Raw genomic sequence first — 26,004 nt, 5'->3', positions numbered from 1 at the left:
TCTGTTTTTTTATTTAAAAGAAGTTTTTACTGTGGTAAAATACACATAAAAGTTTACTATTTTAACCATTTTAAAGTTTACAACTCTGGGTTATGCCTATTTTAAATTGGATTGCTATTTTCTTATTTTTTAGGAATAAATTTAATTATTAATGACTTCCCTTGTGGCTCAAACAGTAAAGAATCTGCCTGCAATGCTGGAGACCTGGGTTCAATCCCTGGGTCAGGAAGATCTACTGGGGAAGGGCATGGCAGCATCTCCAGTATTCTTGCCTGGAGAATCCCATGGACTGAGGAGTCTGGCGGGCTACAGTCTGTGGGGTCACAAAGAGTCAGATACGACTAAGCAACTAACACCTTCACTTTCACAATTATTAATATATTCAGGATACAACATCTTTGTTGGATATATATAGAGAGAGCGACATACAAATATAAACATATAGCAAGTGTCTTAACTCAGTGTATACTTTATTGATCTTTTTGATGCTGTCTTTAATGGAAATAGGTTCATAATTTTAACAAAGTCCAAATTAACAATTTTCCTTTTATGATTAGTATTGTTTATATCCTGTTTAAGAAGTTGACTATCCCCAAACACATGAAGATATTGTTTTCTTCTAGTTTTATTGTTCTCCTTTCACATTTAGGTCTATGATTTACCTTCTTTTTTTCAGAAGGTTAGTACATGTTTGTTACTCAGTAGCTCTGTCATGCATTGCCTGACTGTAAAATTTTGAGGGTCTAAAAACTTTTATTTTGTGCAGTTTCTGACCCTTTCAATCTAAGCCAGTAATTTCTATTAATATAACATTCTCAAAAACCTAGTGGGTCTCACCTATATGTCAAGATGACCCCTGTCATTAGACAAGAGGGTTTTCCCTAGATCTTATCTGAATAATGCCATCTCTATTTCCTGAGTTCAGTTCAGTTGTTTAGTTGTGTCCAATTTTTGCGACCCCATGGACTTCGGCACAGCAGACCTCCCTGTCCATCATCAACTCCCAGAGTTTACTCAAACTTAGGTCCACCAAGTCAGTGATGCCATCCAACCATCTCATCCTCTGTCATCCCCTTCTCCCACCTTCAATCTTTCCCAGCATCAGGGTCTTTTCAAATGAGTCAGTTCTTCGCATCAGGTGGCCAAAGTACTGGAGTTTCAGCTTTAGAATCAGTCCTTCTAATGAATATTCAGGACTGACTTCCTTTAGGATGGACTGGTTGGATCTCTTGTCATCCAAGGGACTCTCAAGGGTCTTCTCCAACACCACAGTTCAAAAGATCAATTCTTCAGAGCTCATCTTTCTTTATAGTCCAACTCTCACATCCATACATGACCACTGGAAAAACCATAGCCTTGACTAGACAGACCTTTGTTGGCAAAGTCATGTCTCTGCTTTTTAATATGCTGTCTAGGTTGGTCATAACTTTTCTTCCAAGGAGCAAGTGTCTTTTAATTTCATGGCTGCAATCACCATCTGCAGTGATTTTGGAGCCCAAGAAAATAAGATCAGTCACGGTTTCCATTGTTTCCCTATCTATTTGCCAAGAAGTGATGGGACTGGATGCCATCATCTTAGTTTTCTGAATGTTGAGCTTTAAGCCAACTTTTTCACTCTCCTCTTTCACTTTCATCAAGAGGTTCTCTAGTTCTTCTTCGCTTTCTGCCATAAGGGTGGTGTCATCTGCGTATCTGAGGCTATTGATATTTCTCCCGGCAATCTTGATTCCAGCTTGTGCTTCTTCCAGCCCAGCGTTTCTCATGATGTACTCTGCAAATAAGTTAAATAAGCAGGGTGACAATATACAGCCTTGACGTACTCCTTTCCCGATTTGGAACCAGTCTGTTGTTCCATGTCCAGTTCTAACTGTTCCATGCCCAGTTCTAAACCTGCATACAGATTTCTCAAGATTTCTCAGATTTCTCTATTTCCTGGCTTCAGCTAAATTGGATCCCAGGGTCATATGCATAATCTCTCTAGCAAAAAATTGTTCAGCCACATCCTTAGATTCTTTCCAGAGCATGCTATATAATTTTTTACAGAAGCATGAGAATTTCCCAAATTATCAAATTCTGGTTCCTTTTTGCTTAACAGTTTCTTCCTCAATTTATCTATATCTTCCAACACATGCATGCTACATCAACTTCAGCCATGGCTGACACTTTGAGACCCTATGGACTGCAGCCCTCCAGGCTCCTCTGTCCATGGAATTCTCCAGGTAAGAATACTGGACCAGGTTGCCCTCCTCCAGGGGATCTTTCTGATGGAGGGACTGAACCAGCATCTCTTACATCTCCTGCATTGGCAGGCAGGTTCTTTACCACTAGCGTCACCTGGGAATCCCATATCCTCTGATATTTTATCTATAAACAATAAGTAGAAATCAGACTGCAAATTCCACACTTTGCTTGATAATTTGTTTAGCTAAATATCCAAGAATTCAATGCTTACAAGTTCTGATTTCCATTCAGCAGTAGAGTATTACTCAACCAACTTTTCTACCATTTTATAACAAGCATCACTTTCCTTCCAGTTTCTAGTAACATCTCTTGAAATCTTACCATAATCACCTTTAACATTCATATTTCTTTCTAGTAACATTCTGTTCATGACAATACATCTATTCTCTAAGATGACAGCACCTTTGTCTTCTATCCTCTTCACTTCCTTCTGATTTTTCATCAGAATCTAGACTTGATTATCACACACCTCAAAATTCTTCCAACCTGGATCCAAATACCCAATCCCAAAGTCACATCCACAGTTTTACATATCTATTAAAGCAGCATCCTTCTAGGAACCAAACTCTGTATCAGTTTCCTAGGACTGTCATAACAAACTGCCATAAATTAGGTGGCTTAAAATCACAGAAATTAATTTTCTCACAGTTCTGGAGGCCTAAAGTCCAAAACTGAGGTTTTATCAGGGCTGAGCTTCCTTTGAAGGCTCTAGGGGAGAACTGTTCCTTGCATCTATCAGCTTCTGGTGGCTCCTGATGTTCCCTAATCCCTAGCTCTAATCTCTGCTTCTGTCCTCACAAATGCTTCTTCTCTGTATCTCTGTGCCTCCAACCTCTCTCCCCCTTCCCTTATAAGCAGACCAGTCACATGATTTAGGACCCATCCTAACCCCCAAATGATCTTATCTCAAGATCTTCAACTTAATTATATATACAAAGACTCTATTTCCAAATAAGGTCACTGTAATAGTTTGCTAGCTCTATCATAACAAGTACCACAGTTGAGTGGTTTAAACAGAAATTTACTGTTTCATAGTTTGGAGGCTAAAAGTCAGATCAGTGTTTCAGCAAGACTGGTTTCTTTTGAAGACAGCAAGAACCTATTCTATTCTCCCCAGCTTCTGATTTCTGCTGCCCATCTTTGGTGTTTCTTGGTCTATGAAAGAACCAAGGAGTTGATTCTGATTTCAGTCTTCATCTTCACATGGCATGCATTCTGTATGTATAAAAATTTCCCTTTTTATAAGGATACCTGTCAGACTGAGTTAGGGTCTACCCTAATTACCTCATCTTATGTCTAGGGGTTAGGGTGTCAATAAATGAGTTTAGTAGTAAAGAATCCACCTGCAAATGTAGAAGACACAGGTTCAGTACCTGGGTTGGGAACATCCCTAGGAGAAGTAAATGGCAAACTCACTCCAGTATTCTTGCCTGGGAAATCGCATGGACAGAGAAGCCTGGCAGACTACAATCCATGGGGCTGCAAAGAATCAGACACAACTGAGCGACTAAACAACAACAACTGGTTAGTTTGTGACTGCTGTGGTTTTTCCTCCAGATCTTGGCTGTGACTCTGGTTTGCGTGTCTCTCCATACTTCAGGGTGGCAGTTTGCCCTGCAACCTCAATTCTCTGATGGGTTCATGAAAAGGCACCAATTTTCAGTTTGTTTACCTTCTTGCTGTAAGGACAGGAGCAACAACCTTCAAGCTCTTTACATGTTGGAGCTGAAACCAGAAGTCGCCCTAATGTATTGAATAGTATGATGATTTTTAAAATAACTTTTACATGTATTTGTTGCAATGAGAATATTGATCAGCCATCTATGTACTATATGTTACTGGTAGCGGTATGCTACTGGTACCCACCTCTCACCATTGCCCTTTGTATAAGCTTTTCTCAATCAATACCCTATTAGATTAAACACTATAGAAAATCATTTAAATAATTATTTTCTAAATTCTGCCAAGGATGTTACATAGCTAGCACAATGCCAGATGTATAGGAGTTAATTTATTACATAATATGGATGCCTTCGTCATTTTATCCCTATACACTTTTAATGTGTATTTCTTAGAATAAAGATATTTTCTGACATAACTGTAAAGTAGCACACTCAGGAAACTCAACAACAATACAATATTTTAATATAACCTACCATCAATAGTTCAGTTTTCTCAATTGTCCCAATAATCTTTTCCCTCCAAAAGAATTGTGACCTGAATCATATATTCATTCAGTTGTCAAATATCTTAAGTCTCTCTTTCAATCTGAAACATTTCCTCAGCTTTTCTTGGCTTTTATGCCACTGATTTTTTTTTAAGAATACAGGCCAGTTTTTGTTTCTTAATAGCATGTTTCTGATTTTGGCTTTGTCTGATGTTCCCTTAAGACTAAATTCAGGTATGTATTTCTGGTCAGAATACTTAATAGTGATATTGTATCAGACCCATAGTGATACTGTATCCTTCCCATATTAGTTTCTATCACTCAGGCAAGATGGTTCTCTACCGTATAGTTAAGACAATATTAATCTTACTCCTGATCACACTTCACCTGAATCCTGCCCCCAGACTTTTCATGCACTGTTGATTCTTACCCAACCAATTTTTACTGTGAGTACTACAATGATTGTCTCATTTCACTGCTCACTCCACATTAATCTGAATCCTACTCTGTGTAAAAGTTTCTCTTTTCCCTTCCTCTCCCTCCCATCCTCTCTCTCTCCCCCTTTCTCATCAGAATAGATTCATGGCTTCCTATTGTTTTCCACTGGGTTCATTACTGTTAATTCTTCTGATTAACAGCCCCAGATTTGGTCAGAGGGAGTGAAGCTTATTCAAACAAGCTCTTGGGTTTTTGTTTATTTTTCTTGACATGCCATCATCACTTTTTAAAAAATGTCCCTGCCTTATGGTAACAATAAGATGTTCCAGGCCTATTTTATATCCCCTCTTTCCCAAGCCTGGAGTCCAGCCATTTCTCTAACAATCCATATCTCCTTTCAGTAGGGAATGTATAGAAAACAAGAATGAGGGCCAGGTGTTCTCCCTGCTATCATGGTGAGTTTGAGTTTAGACTTGTCATATCCAATTTGGTAGTCACTATCCAAACGTGGCCATTTAAATAAAAATTAATAGAAACAAAAATTAAGTTCCCCTGCTGCACTAGTCACACTTCATGTGTAGTTACATGTATTTAGCAGCTAACATATTGGACAGCACAGATAATTATAGAAATTTCCATCATTACCGAAAGTTCTATTAGACATTATTGTTCTAGACCCTTTCACATAGCAAATACACACACACACACACACACACTTTTTTTCCATCTCTGTTCCAATTATTCAAGTGCTTTCTTTATCTTGACCCAAACCCTTTCAAAATTTGGATTATCTTTCAAAATCAATCCTTTGTGGTGCATTTCTTAGTGCCTTTAACCAAGCTCCTTCTCCAACCCCCAAATATACAGCCTTTACTGATTTCAAACAAACAAAAATTTTGGTTTAGCCACTGTGGAAAACAGTATGGCGGTTCCTCAGAAAACTAAAAATAGAATTACCATAAGATCCAGTTATCCCACTCCTGGGCATAAACCCAGACAAAACTATAGTTCAAAAAGATACATGGACCCCTATGTTCACAGCAGCACTGTACACAATAGCCAAGACATGGAAACAACCTGAATGTCTATCAACAGATAAGATAAAAAGATAAAGAACAGGTGGTATAATGGAATATACTCAGTCATAAGAAATAACAAAATAATGCCATTTGCAGCAACATGGATCCAACTAGAGGTAATCATACCAAGTGAAGTATATCAGAAGGAGAAAGACAAATACCATATTATATTACTTACGTGTAGAAACCAAAATATGACAAAATGAAACTGACAATGAAACAGAAAGCATCACAGACAGAGAGAAGAGACTGGTGGCTGCTAAAAGGGACACATTTGGTGGAGGGATGGAGTGGGAAGCTCGGGTTAGCCGATGTAAGCTTTTATATAGCAAGGTCCTTTGTAGAGCACAGAAAACTATATTCAATATCCTATGACAACCATAACGGAAAAGAATATTAAGAAAAAATATATATGTGTGTGTATAACTGAATCACTTTGCTGAACATCAGAAATTAACACAACATTGTAAATCAACTATACTGCAATAAAAATACTGATTAAAAAACATCTGGGTTATTTTTGTCATTACCAATGTAAATATTAATTGGTAAAAACATGGGCTTTGGAACCAGACCTATTTCTTACTAGCTATATGACCTTGGGAAAGTTCCTTAATCTCCCTAAACTTCAATTTCTGCATCTAAAGCTGGGATTAATAATGCCTCATATAACTATATGTTTGAAGACTAAAAAAAAATAATATATTGAATATGCTTAGCATTATGAGTGGAATATGATAAATTATATGGCCTATTAGTAACGAGAATATTAGACTTGTTTCTCCTTTGTTTACTGAAAGTTTTAAATTGTTCACTTTTCCAAGCCAATCTTTACATTACTAAGGCATACACAGTAGGTTAGCAATACTGAGCAAATCTTCTAAATTATTCAAATAGATTCCTTCCAGTTAGAATATTAAGACCTATTTATGTGTGAAATATTTCTCTTAGACAATTCTATTTATAACTCTGAAATTATAAAATCAATTTCAAATATTTATTGCTTATAACAAGTTTAAATAAAAATTGTTAAAGTATAATTTCTTATATAAAAACTTTAAATAAAATATTTTCCTATTAGGTTAATTATGTAAAATTTCTGAAAACTCTGAAATAAAACTTTGAAAAATTTCAAGTTGAGAGAGCATACTAGTAACTGAACTACAAAATGGCAAAAATCAAATTATTGATAAAAATTAATTCGTCAGAATTCATAATCCTATTTATAAAAGGATCCTATAAAACCAAATTTGAAATTTGTTTCTAATGAAACAAAGCATCTTGATTTTTTAATAGAAATATATTTAAAAATAGCTAATGTGGTAATACTCAAAAACAATACTAAAGCAAAGATAAATTCCTTTCCTCTGACATATTATTTAAAATATAGAAAAAGAGCTTGTTATACCTAATGATAACTAGAGATGACTTATTTTACCCTCCATCACAGTTTATTTAAGATATGTACTGAAAGATGTAAACCTAATATTTTGCTAATAAATGAAAAACATGCTTTTCGAAATGAATGCTTTTAGTAAAGCATATTTTATTTGTAAAAAATGTAAGCATGGTCATCTAAACTTTCACTGCTTATATGAAAAAGGGGTGCTCATCTAATTTAACAAATACGAAACCTAAAAAGGAAAACAATGTCATTTCCTCCAAAATAACTACAGCCCTGTCGATTTTTACCTTTTTCTTTACTAAGCAAAAGACAAATATATAACTTGCTTGTGTCTTATTACCCTTACCAATAAAGTTTTAAAATCAACTTGATATGTAATTTTCTTTCAGATTAGTTTAAACATGATTTAAAAAAATAGAAATGTGAGAATTTCAAAATACACTGCTATGTTAAAAAAAGTTATTAAATCTCACTTCTAAATAACTATGTACAATTGTTTTCCCAAAGGCAACCTTACCTGTGGAGTCCAATAAAATGTTGGGCTCAATCTGTAGAGTTTTCGTTTGTGGAAACTCTGAAGTGGCCTTGTTCGAGCTGCTGTACTCATGATAGTCAAGGATGGAGATTTCAATCTTGTCCTGTCTTTTCTCCTTTTCTTACTGTGCTTCTGGTTAAGTAGCCAGCTACTGGAGGAAGAGAGCTCATCTAAATTCTCTGAAGCACTGAAATGCCATGAAATAATTGGGGAGTGGAGGGAATAAAACAAAACAAACAAACAAAGACAAAGAAAACTAAATGTAAATCACCTTGATCTATTATGACAGAGGAGCATTAATTTTAGCCAATTTTGTGGTAACAACTGATGAAAGAATCAATATTAATGGAAATTACATTTCAAGTTGTGAAAACAGAATCTGTATTTTCTCCTGCAAAATAAATATCCCATAGGTTAGAGATGCTCACATAAATTCACTAGTACAATGTAAATTTCACTGTAAATCAATAATCATGAATATTACAGTGTTAAAAGTATCTACATCAAATTCTTTTTCAATAAGGGTGAATTTACACAGGATTGTAGATTTTAGAAAGGCTAAAGTCTCATCACTACATCATTAGCTGCTCTTACATAAGCATTACATATCTTTCCAGGGAATTCTGAAACAAAGATGCAATCTCTACATTTTAAGAATTTTTTAAAACTTCCGATGACACAGAAGACAAACTATAAAATATTTTATCAGATCACATAAACTACACATGAAAATAAACATAATTTTATAATTATCCCTCATATTAATTTTTAAATATTTATTTAAATATTTTAGAACATCAGGAGGGAGTTTATGCTTGTTATCACATAAATTTAACTTTATTTATACCAGTATATTACATATAAAATATTCAGCTTTTCAGGCACTATAATCTACCAGTTCAACCTTATTTATATAAACAAAAGCTAGCCAACTTAGCATTCTAAGACAAGTGAATCTATATGTGCTATTGCTAATCACAAATAAATTCTAAATGTGCTATTTGGTTCAAGTAGAATCAGTGTTTAAAGGTAAACATAAGATACAGTTTTTCTATAGCTGTGTCACTGTTTTTGAATATTTATAGCTGTAAAATATTCTATTATCTTTCAGATAAAGCAAGTAATTCAAGAATACTTTATACAGTAGAAACAAACTAGAAATAAAGGTACCTGAATTGCTTCTGTTGGTGAAACCAAAAGAGAATAATAAAATATGGAATTTGGTGATTACATACAAATATATAATTGAGTATGTCTATTGCCAGACCAGTAGTATAGGGAAAAAAATCTGATGATAAATATTTTATTTTTAAAATATTAACTTCAGTCTTCAGAAAGCTCTAGTCATGGAAGTTTTAATTATCAGTTAATAAATATTCTAAAGATTATCTATCTGAGAAAGGTTTAAGATCTACTAATACTCTCAAATTATCAGGTCCAGTCTCATATACTGATGTTACTTTTTGTAATATATCATATGTATGACTGACTATAAAAACCTGAAATGTATAAAGTGCCAAGTTACAGTCTGCTCTTGAGAAACCAGCCTTTGAGCTGGGCTACCACGTCAAGGGTAAACAGAAGGCATAGGTGATAGCCAGTATCAAGTTAGGTACTAAGCACATCAAGTTCAGAAGTGAACCAAGGTCAGGAAGAAGACCGGTTACAGTAGGTGGTTAGTACTAGAGGTGATCACATCAGGAGAGGGAGGATTCAGCAAGAGAGGAGATCTAGCACAAAAGGTGGCTCTTCCAGCAAGTGAGAAATATCCCTAGGCAGATGACTCTGGCTCCTTAAAAGAGACATTGCTTGGGTAATGTCTAGGGATAATGAAGAGTTTTTATCCTAGCAGTCTGGAACACAGTTAACCAGTTCTTTCCTCTGTTCAGTTCTCTAGTTGTTAATGGGAACTTGTTTCCCCTTCCCTGCAGGAGGTATAAGGAGGTGATCCACTATCTTCTCAACTGAATGACGTCTCTCAGCTTTTGAACTGGTGAGAGGCTCACAGGCTAGTTTAAAGATAAACGGAAAGCTTATCATTTGTGTCCCTAAATGTTATATTTTCAAGTTTCAAAGACTAATACAGTATCATTGGAAAAAGCTCACCAAAGTTGGCACCTAAGTCATTTTATAAATAATTGATGAAAGTGAAACTGTTAGGCACTCTGTCGTGTCAGACTCTTTGCGACCCCATGGACTGTAGCCCGCCAGGGGATCTTCCCAACCCAGATATTGAACCTTCATCTCCTCCTAAAGGCAGGCAGATCCTTTAACCACTGAGCCACTTGGGAAGCTGTTGTAAAGGGTTATTGCAAACCACTGAGAAAACTCACTTATTCTGCCCAATGGTTTACACTAAAGAGAACAAATCTTACTGAAAAGGAGAACAAGAGGAAATTATTTGGAGGACAACAAAACGCTGCCTAAGGACTATAATCCAAGGTTATTTTTCCTCTCAGGAGATAATAATCCAATACCTAACACTAGTAGTAAAGAACCTGCCTGCCAATGCAGGAGATGTAAGAGACCCGGGAGGAGGAGGAGAAAACCCAGGAAGGAAAAAACATTTTAATAAGAGTCAAGGCTAAGTTTTCCCACTGAATTGTGGATACATCCAGGAAACCCCAGAAACTGAGAATACAATAAGCCACTGCCAAGTACCGTCATAATTTTCATAAAAATTATCAATAAATATCAACATATAATTTTGAAATAGCATGCTTACAAATGGGGTAGTACCAGGTAAAGACACAAATCACACTCCTTTAGATTTCTAACTGGAAGCTTTTGTTCAGAGAACAATAAAAATCTCCAAAAGGATAGCCTAGGGCCTCTGTGTAATAGGCAGATAGTACAATTTGGCTTTAAAATAAACTAAATAATTGAGGAGGGGGAAGAAATGAGGGTGGTTTTTGGGCTTACACTTTTCTCCATTTCTATTACCACTCTCTTAATCCAAGCTTTTTTCTGCCAGAATTCCTCCTTATACCCTTGCAACTGCCCCCACCCATTCACACTTTGTTCCATCCAGTCCCTTCTAATCTTTCAGGAAAACAAATCTGGTCCTGTCTTACCCTTTCTTCCCATGCCTACACTGCTTAAAATCTCTCAAAGCCTTCTCATTGCTCTTGAGAAAAGTACTTAAATCCTTAATGGAAAAGGCCCTGATTGGTCTGCTCTCTCAGCCTCCTCATGTATCACACTCCCTCTCCTTCCCTGTGTTTCAGCCACATTGCTGCTTTTAATTCTAAATAACTCACACTTGCTCCAGTACTAGACCAACTATATATAATATCTGCTTCCAGGAATTTTCTCACATCCTCCTTCACTTATGTAATTTCCAATAACCATTTGGCTCTCAGTTCAAAAGTTAGTACCTCAGGTAAGTCTCTGAGCCCTTGCATAGTCTCTCCAAAGACAGAGTCAAATTTCCCTTCTGAGTTCTGATAGTACCATTCACCTTTTCTTCATAGTATTTTTCATGATGCCAATTTTACAATTATTTGTGTTACTATCTGATTAGTGTCTTTTTCCTTTTCTAAAACTGTAAGTAATAGAGAGACTGTGTTTTAACTTTTTATCAGAAGTTCCTGATATTATACTTGGCATACAACAAATGCTCAATAAATATTTATAGAATGAATGGGGAAATGTACACATATATACATTTTCAGATTTATCACTCCAGCTCTGTGCTTTGCACAGGGTATTTATATAACACCACATAATGTGAAAGTGTTAGCTGCTCAGTCATGTTCGACTCCTTGCAACTCCATGGATTGTAGCCCGCCAGGCTCCTCTGTCCGTGGAATTCTCTAGGCAAGAATATTAGAGTGGGTTGCCATTTCCTTCTCCAGGGGATCTTCTGGACTGAGGGACTGAACCCAGGTCTCCTGCATTGCAGGCAGATTCTTTACCATCTGAGCCACTGGGGAAGCCCATAACTTATATGGGAAGCATCTAACACTGCATACCTCACCTGAATAGTTTAGTGAATGAGTAAACATGGAATATTATAGTTTAAGAGCCAAAAGAAGCTCTAAATAGAAGGTTATAAGAGTGCATTTAGAAAAATAAGACATATTTACACTGCCTTGAATTCCATTCTAAATCTCTTAATTTTGACTTACAAAAGTTAGTTTCTGATAGTAAGCTATGATGTACCTTATTTTATCTTATAATCATATATGCCCATTATAAATGTGTAAGTATAATAAAGCAGATGAAAGCTGTAAGATATTTTTATTTGTAAAAGAAAAAGCATGGATAAAGTTTAATTTTTTTCTTCTAATTTAAAAAGTGCAAAATGACCAAGAGTTTTATCGAAGAAAATATTCCAAAAGTCATGAGTTCATGTTTTATTAACACTGCCTAATTTTTCTAATAGTAATGACTTTCTGATATAACTGATCGTCTATTACAATTCTAGAAAATCTTAGCAGTTAAGATATTTATGAATAACGACAGGCATTCAATTTGCTTTTACAGAGAATAAATGGAATTTTCAAGTGAATTTTTTAGTTAAAATTTTACTCTGATTACTACAGAAACCAAAGGCCCAGAAGTGAAGCATTTAATCTTTTAACTGATATTTGAATATTAATTCCTACCAAAATCACTTTTGCAAATAAACAAAAATTAATAAAACAATCTAAAGATATGGGCTTATAGGGACATATATTTGCTAAGTTCTTGGTGTCATCTTGGTGGTGGAGAAAATGGTGAATAAATACGGAAGAACAGTCTATTTTCAATCTGTTTTATAATAAACTCAATGAAAGATAGTCTAGGATTTTTAGTAACTTGTTCAAGTATTTCATAACTTTTTGCCTAAGCCAAAGTATATTCTTAAAAGGACTGGAATCATCATTATAATGCTCAAATGCTTTTAGTAAATAAGAAACTTCTGGGCCTGGCTCTAAATTTAGAAAGCTAAAACCATAAAAACACAGACAAGATTTCATAAAGTTATTTTTATCTTCTAATCTCAAGAAATAGCAGCAGAAAACAAGTATTCAACACAGAATTTTAAAATACTGTTTTAGTATTTTTCAACATTTCCCCCACATTCATGTACTCTTATACTAAACACACTTAAGAAAAGCAGAACTCAACATGAGGAAGAAAATTAGAATGTGTATTATCTAAGAGATTATGATAGCCTGCCAGTTACCAATCTATTCTCATACACAAATATCCATACTTGCTATATGGGGCTGAAGAGTATTGTCACATTTACATCTACCAGGAACCTCAGATTGTGACCCTACTTGCAAACACAGACTTTCAGGTGTGATTAATGAGGTAAAATGATGTCAGAGTGGATTAGGGTGGCCCTAAGTCCAGTCACTGATGTTCTTATAAGAAGAGACAATGAGTTCAGGAAGAGATCCCAGGGAATAACATCCTCACATGTGAAGACAGAAGAGAAATGTCCTATAAGCCAAAAACGCCAAAGACTGCCAGGAACTACTGGAAGCCAGGAAAATGCAAGGAAGGATTCTGCCTTAAACCTTCAGAAAGAGCACGGCCCTGCCTGACACCTTGATTTTCAACATCTAGCCTCCAGAACTGTGGAAGAAAAAAAATCTCCTATATTAAGCCACACACTTTGTGCTGATTTGTTATAAGATCCCTATGAAACTGACATATTCATAAAGTACACGCCTAAGAATCACTATTTTTGCATAATTTGTAATCTCTATTTCAAGTCTACTTTTCGTCTTCTGGAGTTCTTTGATGACCTCAACCTATAGCAGCTAAAGTAGGCGGCAACATTTTCCAAACCTTCCCTGATGCCCAGAGTCCTGCCAATAGTTGAATTTACTATCTTTTTTTTTCTTGACGATATTTGGAGAAATGAACACATTATTTACTCAGATATATTCTGATATTTTAAAGAAATTACATAAAATAGGACTTTATAGAAACTCACTACAACGGCCTAGTAGGGGCATTACTTGTCTTCCACATGGCAAAAACAAGCATCTCTCTCAGACGACCAGTGGATCGAGATCCAGGCATTACCTACTACATAGAGAAAACAGTGCCTTGACCAGCCCATTTTCCCTACTCTAGGAATTAAGTAGGAAAGTTACACCCCCCACCCCCATTCACTCAAAAATACAAGTCTCTTCAACTGCAGCAAGAAGAAAATGCTGGAATACACTGTAAAATGACCTTCTAAATTAGATGTGTCTCTAAAAAAACTTTGATCTCTGGTTCCTCTGCCTTTTCTAAATCCAGCTTGAACATTTGGACGTTCTTGTTCATGTACTGTCGAAGCCTCACTTGGAGAATTTTGAGCATTATTTTGCTAGTGCGTGAGATGAGTGCAATTGTGCATTAGTTTGAGTATTCTTTGGCATTGCCTTTCTTTCAGATTGGGATGAAAACTGACCTTTTTCAGTTCAATGGCCATGGCTGAGTCTTCCAAATTTGTTGGCATATGGAGTACAACACTTACATTTGGTTGTTATTGTTGATAACAGCATCATCTTTTAGGATTTGAAATACTTCAGCTGGAATTGCATCACTTTCACTAGCTTTGTTGCAGTGATGCTTTATAAGGCCCAGTTGACTTCACACTCCAGGATGTCTGGCTCTAGGTGAGTGATCACATCATCATGGTTATCTGGGTCATTAGATCATTTTCATATAGTTCTTCTGTGTATTCTTGCCACCTCTTCTTAATATCTTCTGCTTCTGTTAGGTCCATACCATTTCTGTCCTTTATTGTGCCCATCTTTGCATGAAATGTTCCCTTACTATCTCTAATTTTCTTGAGGAGATCTCTAGTCTCTCCCATTCTATTATTTTTTTCTATGTGTGGATCATGACAAACTGGAAAATTCTTCAAGAGATGGGAGTACCAGACCACCTTACCTGCCTCCTGAGAAATCTGTATACAGGTCAAGAAGCAACAGAACCAGACATGGAACAACAGACTGGTTCCAAATTGGGAAAGGAATATGTCAAGACTGTATATTGTCACCTGCTTATTTAACTTATATGCAGAGTACATCATGCGAAATGTCAGGCTGGATGAAGCACAAGGTGGAATCAAGATTGCCGGGAGAAATATCAATAACCTCAGATATGCAGATGACACCACCCTTAAGGCAGAAAGTGAAGAGGAATTAAAGAAAAGAGCCTCTTGATGAAAGTGAAAGAGGAGAGTGAAAAAGCTGGCTTAAAGCTCAATATTCGGAAAACTAAGATCATGGAATCTGGTCCCATCACTTCATCGCAAAAGATGAGGCAACAATGGAAACAGTGACAGACTTCATTATCTTGGGCTCCAAAATCACTGTAGATGGTGACTGCAGCCATGAAATAAAAGATGCTTGCTCCTTGGAAAAAAAGCAATGACCAACCTAGGCAGCAATTAAAAAGCAGAGACATTACTTTGCCAACAAAAGTCTGTAGTCAAAGCTATGGTTTTACCAGTATGGATGTGAGAGACAGACCATAAAGAAGGCTGAGCGCCAAAGAACTGATGCTTTTGAACTGTGGTATTGGAGAAGACCCTTGAGAGTCCCTTGGACTGCAACGAATCCATCCTAAAGGAAATCAGTCCTGAATAGTTACTGGAAGGACTGATGTGAAGCTGAAACACCAATACTCTGGCCACCTGATGGGAAGAATTGACTCACTGGAAAAGACCTGGATGCTGGGAAAGATTGAAGGTGGGAGGAGAAGGGGATGACAGCGGATGAGATGGTTGGATGGTATCACCGACTCTATGGACCTAAGATTGAGGAAACTCCAGGAGTTGGTGATGGACAGGGAGGCCTGGTGTGCTGCAGTCCATGGGGTTGCAAAGAGTCAGACGGAACTGAGTAACTGAACTGAACCAAAAAAATTAAGTTATTTACCTACTCTGAAAAATTAAGGTACATCTTTGCACAACCATTAAAATGGAAAAGAAGTATTTCAAGTGTAAAAACTCAGATATACTATTGAAATAAGATATAAAACTTCCAATAGAGCTCAACAATGAAAATTATGTATAAAATGATAGAAAGGAAATATACTCTGAGCAATAGAAGTGATTTCCACTTTCTTCTTGATAGCTTATGAATTTTTAAGTTATTGTACAATGAACTTATATTAATTTTATAAGAACACTAAAATGTCAGCTATAATTTCAGTCGTTTTGGCATTCAGTTCAGTTCAGTTGCTCAAGTCGTGTCCGATTCTTTGCGACCCCATGAATCGCAGCACGCCAGGCCTCCCTGTCCATCACTAACTCCCGGAGTTCACTCAGACTCACGGCCATCGAGTCCGTGATGCCATCCAGCCATCTCATCCTCTGTCGTCCCCTTTCTCCTCCTGCCCTCAATCCCTCCCAGCATCAGACTCTTTTCCAGTGAGTCAACTCTTTGCGTGAGGTGGCCAAAGTACTGGAGTTTCAGCTTTAGCATCATTCCCTCCAAAGAAATCCCAGGGTTGATCTCCTTCAGAATGGACTGGTTGGATCTCCTTGCAGTCCAAGGGACTCTCAAGAGTCTTCTCCAACACCACAGTTCAAAAGCATCAATTCTTTGGCACTCAGCCTTCTGCACAGTCCAACTCTCACATCCATACATGACCACAGGAAAAACCATAGCCTTGACTAGACGGACCTTAGTCGGCAAAGTAATGTCTCTGCTTTAAAATATGCTATCTAGGTTGGTCATAACTTTTCTTCCAAGGAGTAAGCGTCTTTTAATTTCATGGCTGCAGTCACCATCTGCAGTGATTTTGGAGCCCCTAAAAATAAAGTCTGACACTGTTTCCACTGTTTCCCCATCTATTTCCCATGAAGTGATGGGACCGGATGCCATGATCTTCATTTTCTGAATGTTGAGCTTTAAGCCAACTTTTTCACTCTCCACTTTCACTTTCATCAAGAAGCTTTTTAGTTCCTCTTCACTTTCTGCCATATGGGTAGTATCATCTGCATATCTGAGGTTATTGATATTTCTCCCAGCAATCTTGATTCCAGCTTGTGTTTCCTCCAGTCCAGCGTTTCTCATGATGTACTCTGCATATAAGTTAAATAAGCAGGGTGACAATATACAGCCTTGACGTACTCCTTTTCCTATTTGGAACCAGTCTGTTGTTCCATGTCCAGTTCTAACTGTTGCTTCCTGACCTGCATACAGATTAGGAACTTATAATACATTTTAAAGTGGCTATTCGAGAATAAGAGACTTAGGAAACATAACTACCAAATGTAATACAGATTTTGTTTGGGTCCTGATTCTAACAAATTGTCCATAAAAAGATGATTTTGAGACAACTGGCAAAATATGAATATGGTTAGAGAATTTTTTGATGATGATAAATTATGACTAAAATATTATAAGAATAATAAAAAATTAGCAGATGATAACAACATGGTGGGTATGTTGAAAAAAAGTTTACCCCAGAAATAAATGAAAGTTTTTATAGTTAAAATATCAATAAAATTTATTTTTTTAAGTCCATAGGAAAAAAATATATCAGGAAGAGAAATAGCTGAAATATTGAGAACTATTCAAGCTAGGAATAAGTTAATTCACTTTTCTATGCTTTCTATATGTTCAAGTTTTACATAAAAAAGCTTGAGAGGAAAAGAGATCAAATATTGTAGAGCCATCTGCCATTCCCACCTCTGGCTCTTAATTTCAAGAGCACTTTTTAGAGTATAAAGGCAAGGAGACTAGGAAGCCAATATGAGAACTATATTTTTTCTAAATGTGAAGTGTAAGTGGCTCAGTCATGTCCAACTCTTTGCAACCCCATGGACTAACATTTCTAACTAACCTACAGCTTGGGAGTACATCTCAGATTCTTCAGTATAATCTGTGAGCTGTTTTTCTGACATATAGAATATAGTTTGAAATAGAGACTTTCTAATATTTCACTTTTTTTTTTTCATTTTAAAGGAAAATGTGCGAAGAGAAAAAAATCTGAAAAATTCTAAAATCTTTTTTTAAATCCTTGCATCTAAACACAAATATAGCATTAGGAAAAAAATTTGATTTTTTTCCTTAAGTCTCTTTTTTTCCCCCTATAAAATCATACCCCTATGAGGGTCTAAGACTATTGCTGTTCAATTGGTAAGTCGTGTCTGACTGTTTGTGACACCATGGTATCACAATGATTTTGATATCCTGATTTTTTCCATCTAACATTCTAAAGGAAGTACATTCCTATATGACCACATCTTTTTTAATACAGATCATTTTTTTAATAGTTATATGACATGTCTTCCTGGAAAATCCCATGGACGGAGGAGCCTGGTTGGCTGCAGTCCATGGGGTCGCTAGGAGTCAGACATGACTGAGTGACTTCACTTTCACTTTTCACTTTCATGCTTTGGAGAAGGAAATGGCAACCCACTCCAGTGTTCTTGCCTGGAGAATCCCAGGGACGGGGGCGCCTGGTGGACTGCCATCTCTGGGGTCGCACAGAGTCAGACACAACTGAAGCCACTTAGCAGCAGCAGCAGCATGACATGTCTTTCAGTGGTTGTATCACAATTTAAACATTTTCTACAACATTAAGTTTATATTAATAGAGATTAAAAGGGAAAAGTAAAGTTTTTACAAAAGAAAATAAATCCTACTGGTATTACTTTGAAAACACATCAGGAGACACTTTATTTCCTTATTGATATTGTACATCTAGCTGATATAATATTTAATGTCACTGAAACTCAAAATTATGTTTGAAAACTTCAGCCTAGAATTTGCTAACAATGTTTTCTCATAACTGAGAAGTGACTATTGAAAATATTATGAAGGTAAGAGAATTACTTTATATGTGATTAGTTTATCAGTTCAGCTGCAGTTTTTCAATTATGATGCCCAATTAGAAAGAATCATTACATTTTGTGAGATAATTATCATTTGTGGAAATAAATAGCATGATAATGATTCATTAGAATTTAATTTCATATCATATTCTGGGACCCATTAAAGCAAAACAACAACAAAAATTCTAGACATTATGTCAAGTAGAAATTCACTTTCCCAGAGATAATACCCCATGGGGTAAATGAAGATGTACTTACAACATTTTATCTTCATTTTAGAGTATGAGATCTAAAAACAAATAACAATCTCTATGATGATAAAATGTAATGCTTCATTTGTTTGAAGATTCAGTCTTTTCAGTTGCTCAGTTCCTGGTGACTCATCTTAAACCCTGCTGCCAAGATTAACAAAGCTAAGAAAACAATTCTGACTTCTGGGAGATACTGCAATTAACTAAGAGGTGGGGGTTGGGAATCAATGAATAAAAAGTGGGCAAACAGCTGCCCTGAAAAATAATTAACCAAGTGAATTTACTTTAGACATACGAACAGATCATTAGGGTATTATAAAAATTACCTTAAATACTTCGAAAAAGTTGTAACAAACATTGTTATATGCGGTCCACTAAATAACAACACAGAATAGGTAACCAAACTTAAAAAAAAACCAAAATTTAAATTTCTTTCACTTTCATGCACTGAAGAAGGAAATGGCAACCCACTCCAGTATTCTTGCCTGGAGAATCCCAGGGACGGGGAAGCCTGGTGGGCTGCCATCTATGGAGTCGCACAGAGTCGGACACAACTGAAGCGACTTAGCAGCAGCAGCAACTATATATATATATATATATATATATATATATATATGATGTGATATAAAGCTAGAATGAGAATGCTTTATTAGAAGCACTGACGAGTTTACTTATCTATTATGTCCAAGTATACAGAATACAGCTGAAACTGCAAATGCCTTTTAAATAACCAAAAAAGATCTCAATGAGTCCATGGATGAAAGCTCACACCTGTTACTATTAAGAGAGAGGCCTTATCTTTTACTTCAGAATCTCTTATTAGAGGACAGGTACTTCTACCATTCTGACTTTATCTGATTTTCTAGTCCAGAGTTAAATTAGATGAGAGGAAGCAGAATTGCAGGAGGCAGCATGCAATTAACAACATATCAATCTGACTATGACAGAGAAAAAGCAAATAAGTACAAAATATTTTGAGGGGAATGCTGATTACCTGTAAGAAATCCTAAAAGATATTTCATTCATTCAAAAAGTATTTATTCATGTCCATGTTATGACTCTGATGTAGATGTCAAGAAAATAGCAGTTAAGAAGACAGACCAGGATTCCTACTGTCACGGAGCTTACATTCTCATCCAGGAAGGTAGATAATAAATGAGTGAAAAACAAGAGTAAAATTATATCACACTTCTCTCATTTGATCCTCACAATAACCCAGCAAGCAAACTATTTGCATTTTAACTGTGATTTAGAAAGTTGCCTAAAATCACAATGCTACCAAGTTCTACAGTTGGGACTGATCTCAGACCCATCTAATTTCAGAACTATTTAACAATGCAATGAGTTTTCTTCATAGCACTTGACCAGGATTTTAATTTTACTTTTTTATTTAAAATTTTTCTTCACATTTTGTCTGTGGCATGTGGGATCTTAGTTCCCTGACCAGGGATATAATCTGAGCTCCCTGCCTTGGAAGCATTGACTTCCATCAGCGAGACTGCCAAGGAAGTCCCACCAGGATTTTTTTTTTTTTTTCAGTCTTTACTTAAAAAATTTGTATTTATGTATTTATTTGCTTGTGCCAGGTCTTAGTTGTGGCACACAGAATATTTTAGTTGTGTGTGGGGGATCTAGCTGCCTGACCAGGGATTGAACCAGGGCCCCCTGCATGAAGAACATGGAATCTTTGTCACTAGACCATCAGGGAAGTCCCAGGATTTTAAATTACACATTTATTTGTGTGGTTCTTCAGTTGATACCATTTTTACCCAGTTAAACTCTATACCATAAGGTCAGAGACCACACCTGGTTTTGTTCAACATCATAACCCAAGCCAATCCAATGCCTGGCACCCTGTATCACTTAGTATGTATTTGCTAACTATTAAGTGAATTCTTTCATTGATATACAATTATTAATCTTGATAGTCTGTGAGGATGTGGACACAGGGATGAGCCTGAGTTATCAAAGAAAAACTAAGATGAGGATCATCCAAGAAAGGCAATGTGTAATAAATTTGACTTAGTTCTTACCAAATGGCTTATCTGAAAGTTTTTGATACGTGAGTAGAATCATCATTCCTCCTATTGTCTTGGGTACTTCTTGCCATAATAAATTCTATATTATGCTTTAAAGTTAATAAAATGTGTTGAGTAATTTCTCTTTATTCACTAAATCTCTAGATATAAGGTAACATAAAACACCGAAAGCAAAGAACAATAGTGATGTTACAGAGATATACATTTTAAGCTGTATTGAGACTTTTCTGTTTTTATTTTTCATTTGTTTGAATAAATGGAATTCTTTACAAATAAACATTTGATTGAAGACTATTAGCACTAGAAACTACTTTAGAAAAGATTTGTATCCCAGTAAATTTAGAATTAAAAAAATGCAATGTAAAGAAATTAACTGACTTGGCCAAGGTCAAAAAATGTTGAAAACAAAAAGTACATGAAAAAAGTATATGTGTACTTCCATAATCTCAAGTTCTCTACAAACAACTAAATTAAAAGCCACTATAATTAAGAATAAACAAAAGTTAAAACCTTTTGGGGGGGAGAAAGGAGATTAAATGTCCCAAGGCAGTCTTTTGAGAAGGTATGTTTTCCTAATGTAATATGAAAATAAAACATAATAAGAGAAAAAAACGCAATAGTGTGTTTATCCTCAATTTAACAGTACTTGGTTTAATTACAGAGTCCCAAACAAATTAGGTAGACCAAAAACAATTCAGCAACATTTTACGTTCCCAAGAGATATGACAAAAAATAGATGGTCCCTCAGTGCCTCCTAGCACCTACGTGACCAGTGTCTTCAGTAATAGCTGGCCTATAGGGTTTACTGCTGTTGTTGCTCAGTTGCTGAGTCGAGTCCAACTCTTTGCAACGCCATGGACTACAGCACACCAGGCTCCTCTGTCCATGGGGCTCTCACAGCAAGAATACTGAAGCAGGTTGACGTTTTTTTGCCATGGGATATTTCCAAACCAGGGATTGAATCTGTGTCTTCTGCATTGGCAGGCAGATTCTTTACCACTAAGCCACCAGAGAAGCATGTTTTTGGTGTTACTTTCTCATTTTCCTTACCTTATTGTTCTGGGTCCTTGTGCTTGACTATATTTGACTGTGCTGATCAGGTGCCCTCAAAAAATGACTTCTTAGGATTTCCTGGCCCTAATCAAATTCATTATATTCTTTGCAGCCAAAGATGGAGAAGTTCTATACAGTCAGCAAAAACAAGACTAGGAGCTGACTGTGGCTCAGATCATGAACTCCTTATTACCAAATTCAGACTGAAATTGAAGAAAGTAGGGAAAACCACTAGACCATTCAGGTATGACCTAAATCAAATCCCTTATGATTATACAGTAGAAGTGAGAAATAGATTCAAGGGATTAGATCTGACAGAGTGCCTGAAGAACTATGGACGGAGGTTTGTGACACTGTACAGGAGACAGGAATCAAGACCATCCCCAAGGAAAAGAAATGCAAAAAGGCAAAGTGGTTGTCTGAGGAGGCCTTAAAAATAGCTGTGAGTAGAAGAGAAGCAAAAGCAAAGGAGAAAAGGAAAGATATACAGAGTTCCAAAGAATACAAAGCAGAGAAAAGAAAGTGTTCCTCAGTGATCAATGAAAAGACATAGAGGAAAACAATAGAATGGGAAAGACAAGAGATCTCTTGAAGAAAATTAGAGATACCAAAGGAACATTTCATGCAAAGATGGGCTCAAAAAAGGACAGAAATGGTCTGGACCTAACAGAAGCAGAAGGTATTAAGAAGAGGTGGCAAGAATACACAGAAGAACTATAAAAAAGATTTTCACGAGCCTGATAATCATGATGCTGGGATCACTCACCTAGAGCCAGACATCCTGGAATGTGAAGTCAAGTGGGTCTTAGAAAGCATCACTATGAACAAAGCTAGTGGAGATGGAATTCCAGTTGAGCTATTTCAAATCTTAAAAGATGATACTGTGAAAGTGCTACACTCAATATGCCAGCAAATATGGAAAACTCAGCAGTGGCCACAGAACTGGAAAAGGTCAGTTTTCATTCCAATCCCAAAGAAAGGCAATGCCAAAGAATGCTCAAACTATTGCACAATTGCACTCATCCCGCATGCTAGTAAATTAATGCACAAAATTCTCCAAGCCAGGTTTCAACAGTATGGTAACTGTGAACGTCCAGATGATCAAGCCAGATTTAGAAAAGGCAGAGGAACCAGAGATCAAATTGCCAACATCTCCTGGATCATCAAAAAAACAAGTGAGTTCCTAAAAAATATCTACTTCTGTTTTACTGACTATGCTAAAGCCTTTGATTGTGTGAACCACAACAAACTGTGGAAAATTCTGAAAGACATGGGAATCCCAGACCACCTGACCTGCCACTTGAGAAACCTATATGCAGGTCAGGAAACAACAGTTAGAAGTGGACATGGAACAACAGATTGGTTCCAAATAGGAAAAGGAGTACATCAAGGCTGTATATTGTCACCCTGCTTATTTAACTTATATGCAGAGTACATCATGAGAAATGCTGGGCTGGATAAAGCACAAGCTGGAATCAAGATTGCCGGGAGAAATATTAATAACCTCAGATATGCAGATGACACCACCCTTATGGCATAAAGTGAAGAAGAACTAAACAGCCTCTTGATGAAAATCAAAGAGGTGAGTGAAAAAGTTGGCTTAAAGTTCAACATTCAGAAAACTAATATCATGGCATCTGGTCCCATCACTTTATGGCAAATAGATGGGGAAACAGTGTCAGAGTTTATTTTTGGGTGCTCCAAAATCACTGCAGATGGTGACTGCAGCCATGAAATTAAAAGACTCTTGCTCCTTGGAAGGAAAGTTATGACCAATGTAGACAGCATATTAAAAAGCAGAGATATTACTTTGCCAACAAAGGACTGTCTAGTCAAAGCTGTAGTTTTCCAGTAGTTATGTATGGATGTGAGAGTTGGACTGTAAAGAAAGCTGAGCACTGAAGAATTGATGCTTTTGAGCTGTGGTTTTGAAGACTGTTGAGAATCCCTTGGACTGCAAGGAGATCCAACCAGTCCATCCTAAAGGAAATCAGTCCTGAATACTCACTGGAAGGACTGATGCTGAAGTTGAAACTCCAATACTTTGGTCACCTGATGCAAAGAACTGACTCACTGGAAATGACCCTGATGCTGGGAGAGACTGAAGGCGAGAGAACGGGATGACAGGGGCTGAGATAGTTGGATGGCATCACTGACTCAATGGACATGAGTTTGAGTAAACTCCAGGAGTTGGTGATGGACAGGGATGCCTGACTGCTACAGTCCATGAGGGCACAAAGAATCGGGACAGGACTGAGTGACTGAACTGAACTGACTGAAGAAAGAAGGTACCTTCCCCTAGAGAGAATCTGCATTTGACTTTGTACCTATTTTGTAATGTCATCCATTCTAAAATCATTTTAAACTAGGGATTCCTTGATGACTCACTGATGGAAATTTGGACTGAAAATCCATGTCAAATCCCTATAATGTTCACATTATTTCAAAGTAGGTTTGCTATTTTCCTTGGTACTGTGCTCAATGTTGTGCTTCTGATATGCAGCAAAGAAATGAAAAAGAATATATATACATATATTTACATATACAAATATATATATTTACAATATATATACATATACAAAAGAATGTATATTTATATATATATATATATAGGCAAGGCCATGGGCTTTATCATCCTCTAACCCAAGCTATTAAAACTTCACTTGATTTTTCTGGATCTGACTTTCTCTCTTTACACACAAAGCTACCAAATCCTCAACTTGATATTTTGTCAGAATTTGGTCTCAAACAAAGTGGAATGCTCTGCCTTGTTTACTTTTCTGGGCTCTTGCCTTTTTTTTTTTTTTTTTTTTTTTTGAACTTTTGGTTTAGAAATGTTGTTAACAGCATTCAATAATTTCTCATTTACAATGTAAACAATTGAAAAATAAATCTCTTATTCAATCCACCAATTCCCCTTCTGGGTACATATGCAAAAAATAAAAAGCTGGGACCTCAACAGATATTTGTATACCCCTGTTCACAGAAGCATTATTCACACTAGCCAAAAGGTGGAAGCAACCCAAATATTCATCCAAAGATCAGTGGGTAAACAAAACAGCAACTCAGAGCCTGAGGGTTGTGGGGGGATCTGTTCTTAGGGCTGGATGACTGCCTGGCTGAGTGCAGCCCTAACTGCCCCGCTCTCTCCCTAACAGGTTCTGAGCAGTGCCCGAGACCTTGCTACACAGAGCTTAGGCATGACACTGGGGATGTAGAAGTGGCCTACCCAGTTTCACTGAATAGCCTGTTTCAGGGAGAAGGAAGGGGGAGACATCTATCAATATATTGGGTGAGGGGGCATGGGGGTGTCAGAGAGGCAAATGTGTTGTGTTACTATGTCAATAAACTGATTTAAAGTTTAAAATAATGTTCACACATAAAGTAGAATTTTATTCCCTTAAAAAGGGAACGTTGACATATGCTACAATATGGATGAACCTTGACAACATTACGCTAAGTGAAACAAGGCAATCACAGGACAAACACTACATGATTTCATTTATATAAAATACCTAGTATAGTCAGCCTCATAGAGATGTAAAATAGAATGGTGGTTGCTAAGAACCAGGAAGAAGGAAGAATGTGGAGGTATTATTTAATAGATACAGAGTTTTAGTTTAGTAACATGAAAAAAGTTCTGGAGATGGATGATAGAGACTACTGACAAAAATGTGAATTACTTAATGCTCCTAAAACTTAGAAATGGATTAAATGGTAAATTTTATGGTATGTACATTTTACCAGAATTTTTTAAATTCTTACTCAAATGAATTTTCTTACCTTCATATTTACTTTAATACACAAAGTGAATAGTAAGTACTTTGTGGTTTGAATAACATTAAACAGAGCAAGCCCTTACTCTTGAAAATCTCTGAGTTTAAAAGATGTTTTGTTCCTATTAAACTACATACAAAGGAAAAAAATAACAAGAATATTGAAAAAACAGAAAGATATAAGAAATAAAACTAGGCCTCATTTGACATGGGCTTCCCTTGTGACTCAACTGG

At 36.4% G+C, this 26,004-nt stretch overlaps 1 protein-coding gene across 6 annotated transcripts in view; it reads right to left on the bottom strand.

Annotated features, from left to right (window-relative positions):
• KANSL1L (KAT8 regulatory NSL complex subunit 1 like) overlaps window positions 1-26,004 on the bottom strand; it is a 134,294-nt gene that overhangs the window by 37,722 nt on the left and 70,568 nt on the right. For 4 of the 6 annotated variants that reach the window (XM_018059961.1, XM_018059964.1, XM_018059970.1 and 1 more), the window contains exon 6: window positions 7,848-8,052. In XM_018059961.1, coding sequence (XP_017915450.1) covers window positions 7,848-8,052 — 205 coding nt within the window. The remainder of the gene's footprint in view (window positions 1-7,847; window positions 8,053-26,004) is intronic. The other 2 variants (XM_018059974.1, XM_018059975.1) reach the window with 2 other exon arrangements.

The sequence above is a fragment of the Capra hircus genome, chromosome 2 (assembly GCF_001704415.2).
Source record: "Capra hircus breed San Clemente chromosome 2, ASM170441v1, whole genome shotgun sequence".
Classification (NCBI taxonomy): Eukaryota; Metazoa; Chordata; class Mammalia; order Artiodactyla; family Bovidae; genus Capra; species Capra hircus.
Note: the sequence above shows the minus strand (reverse complement) of the source record. Positions and strands in the feature narration are given on the sequence as shown.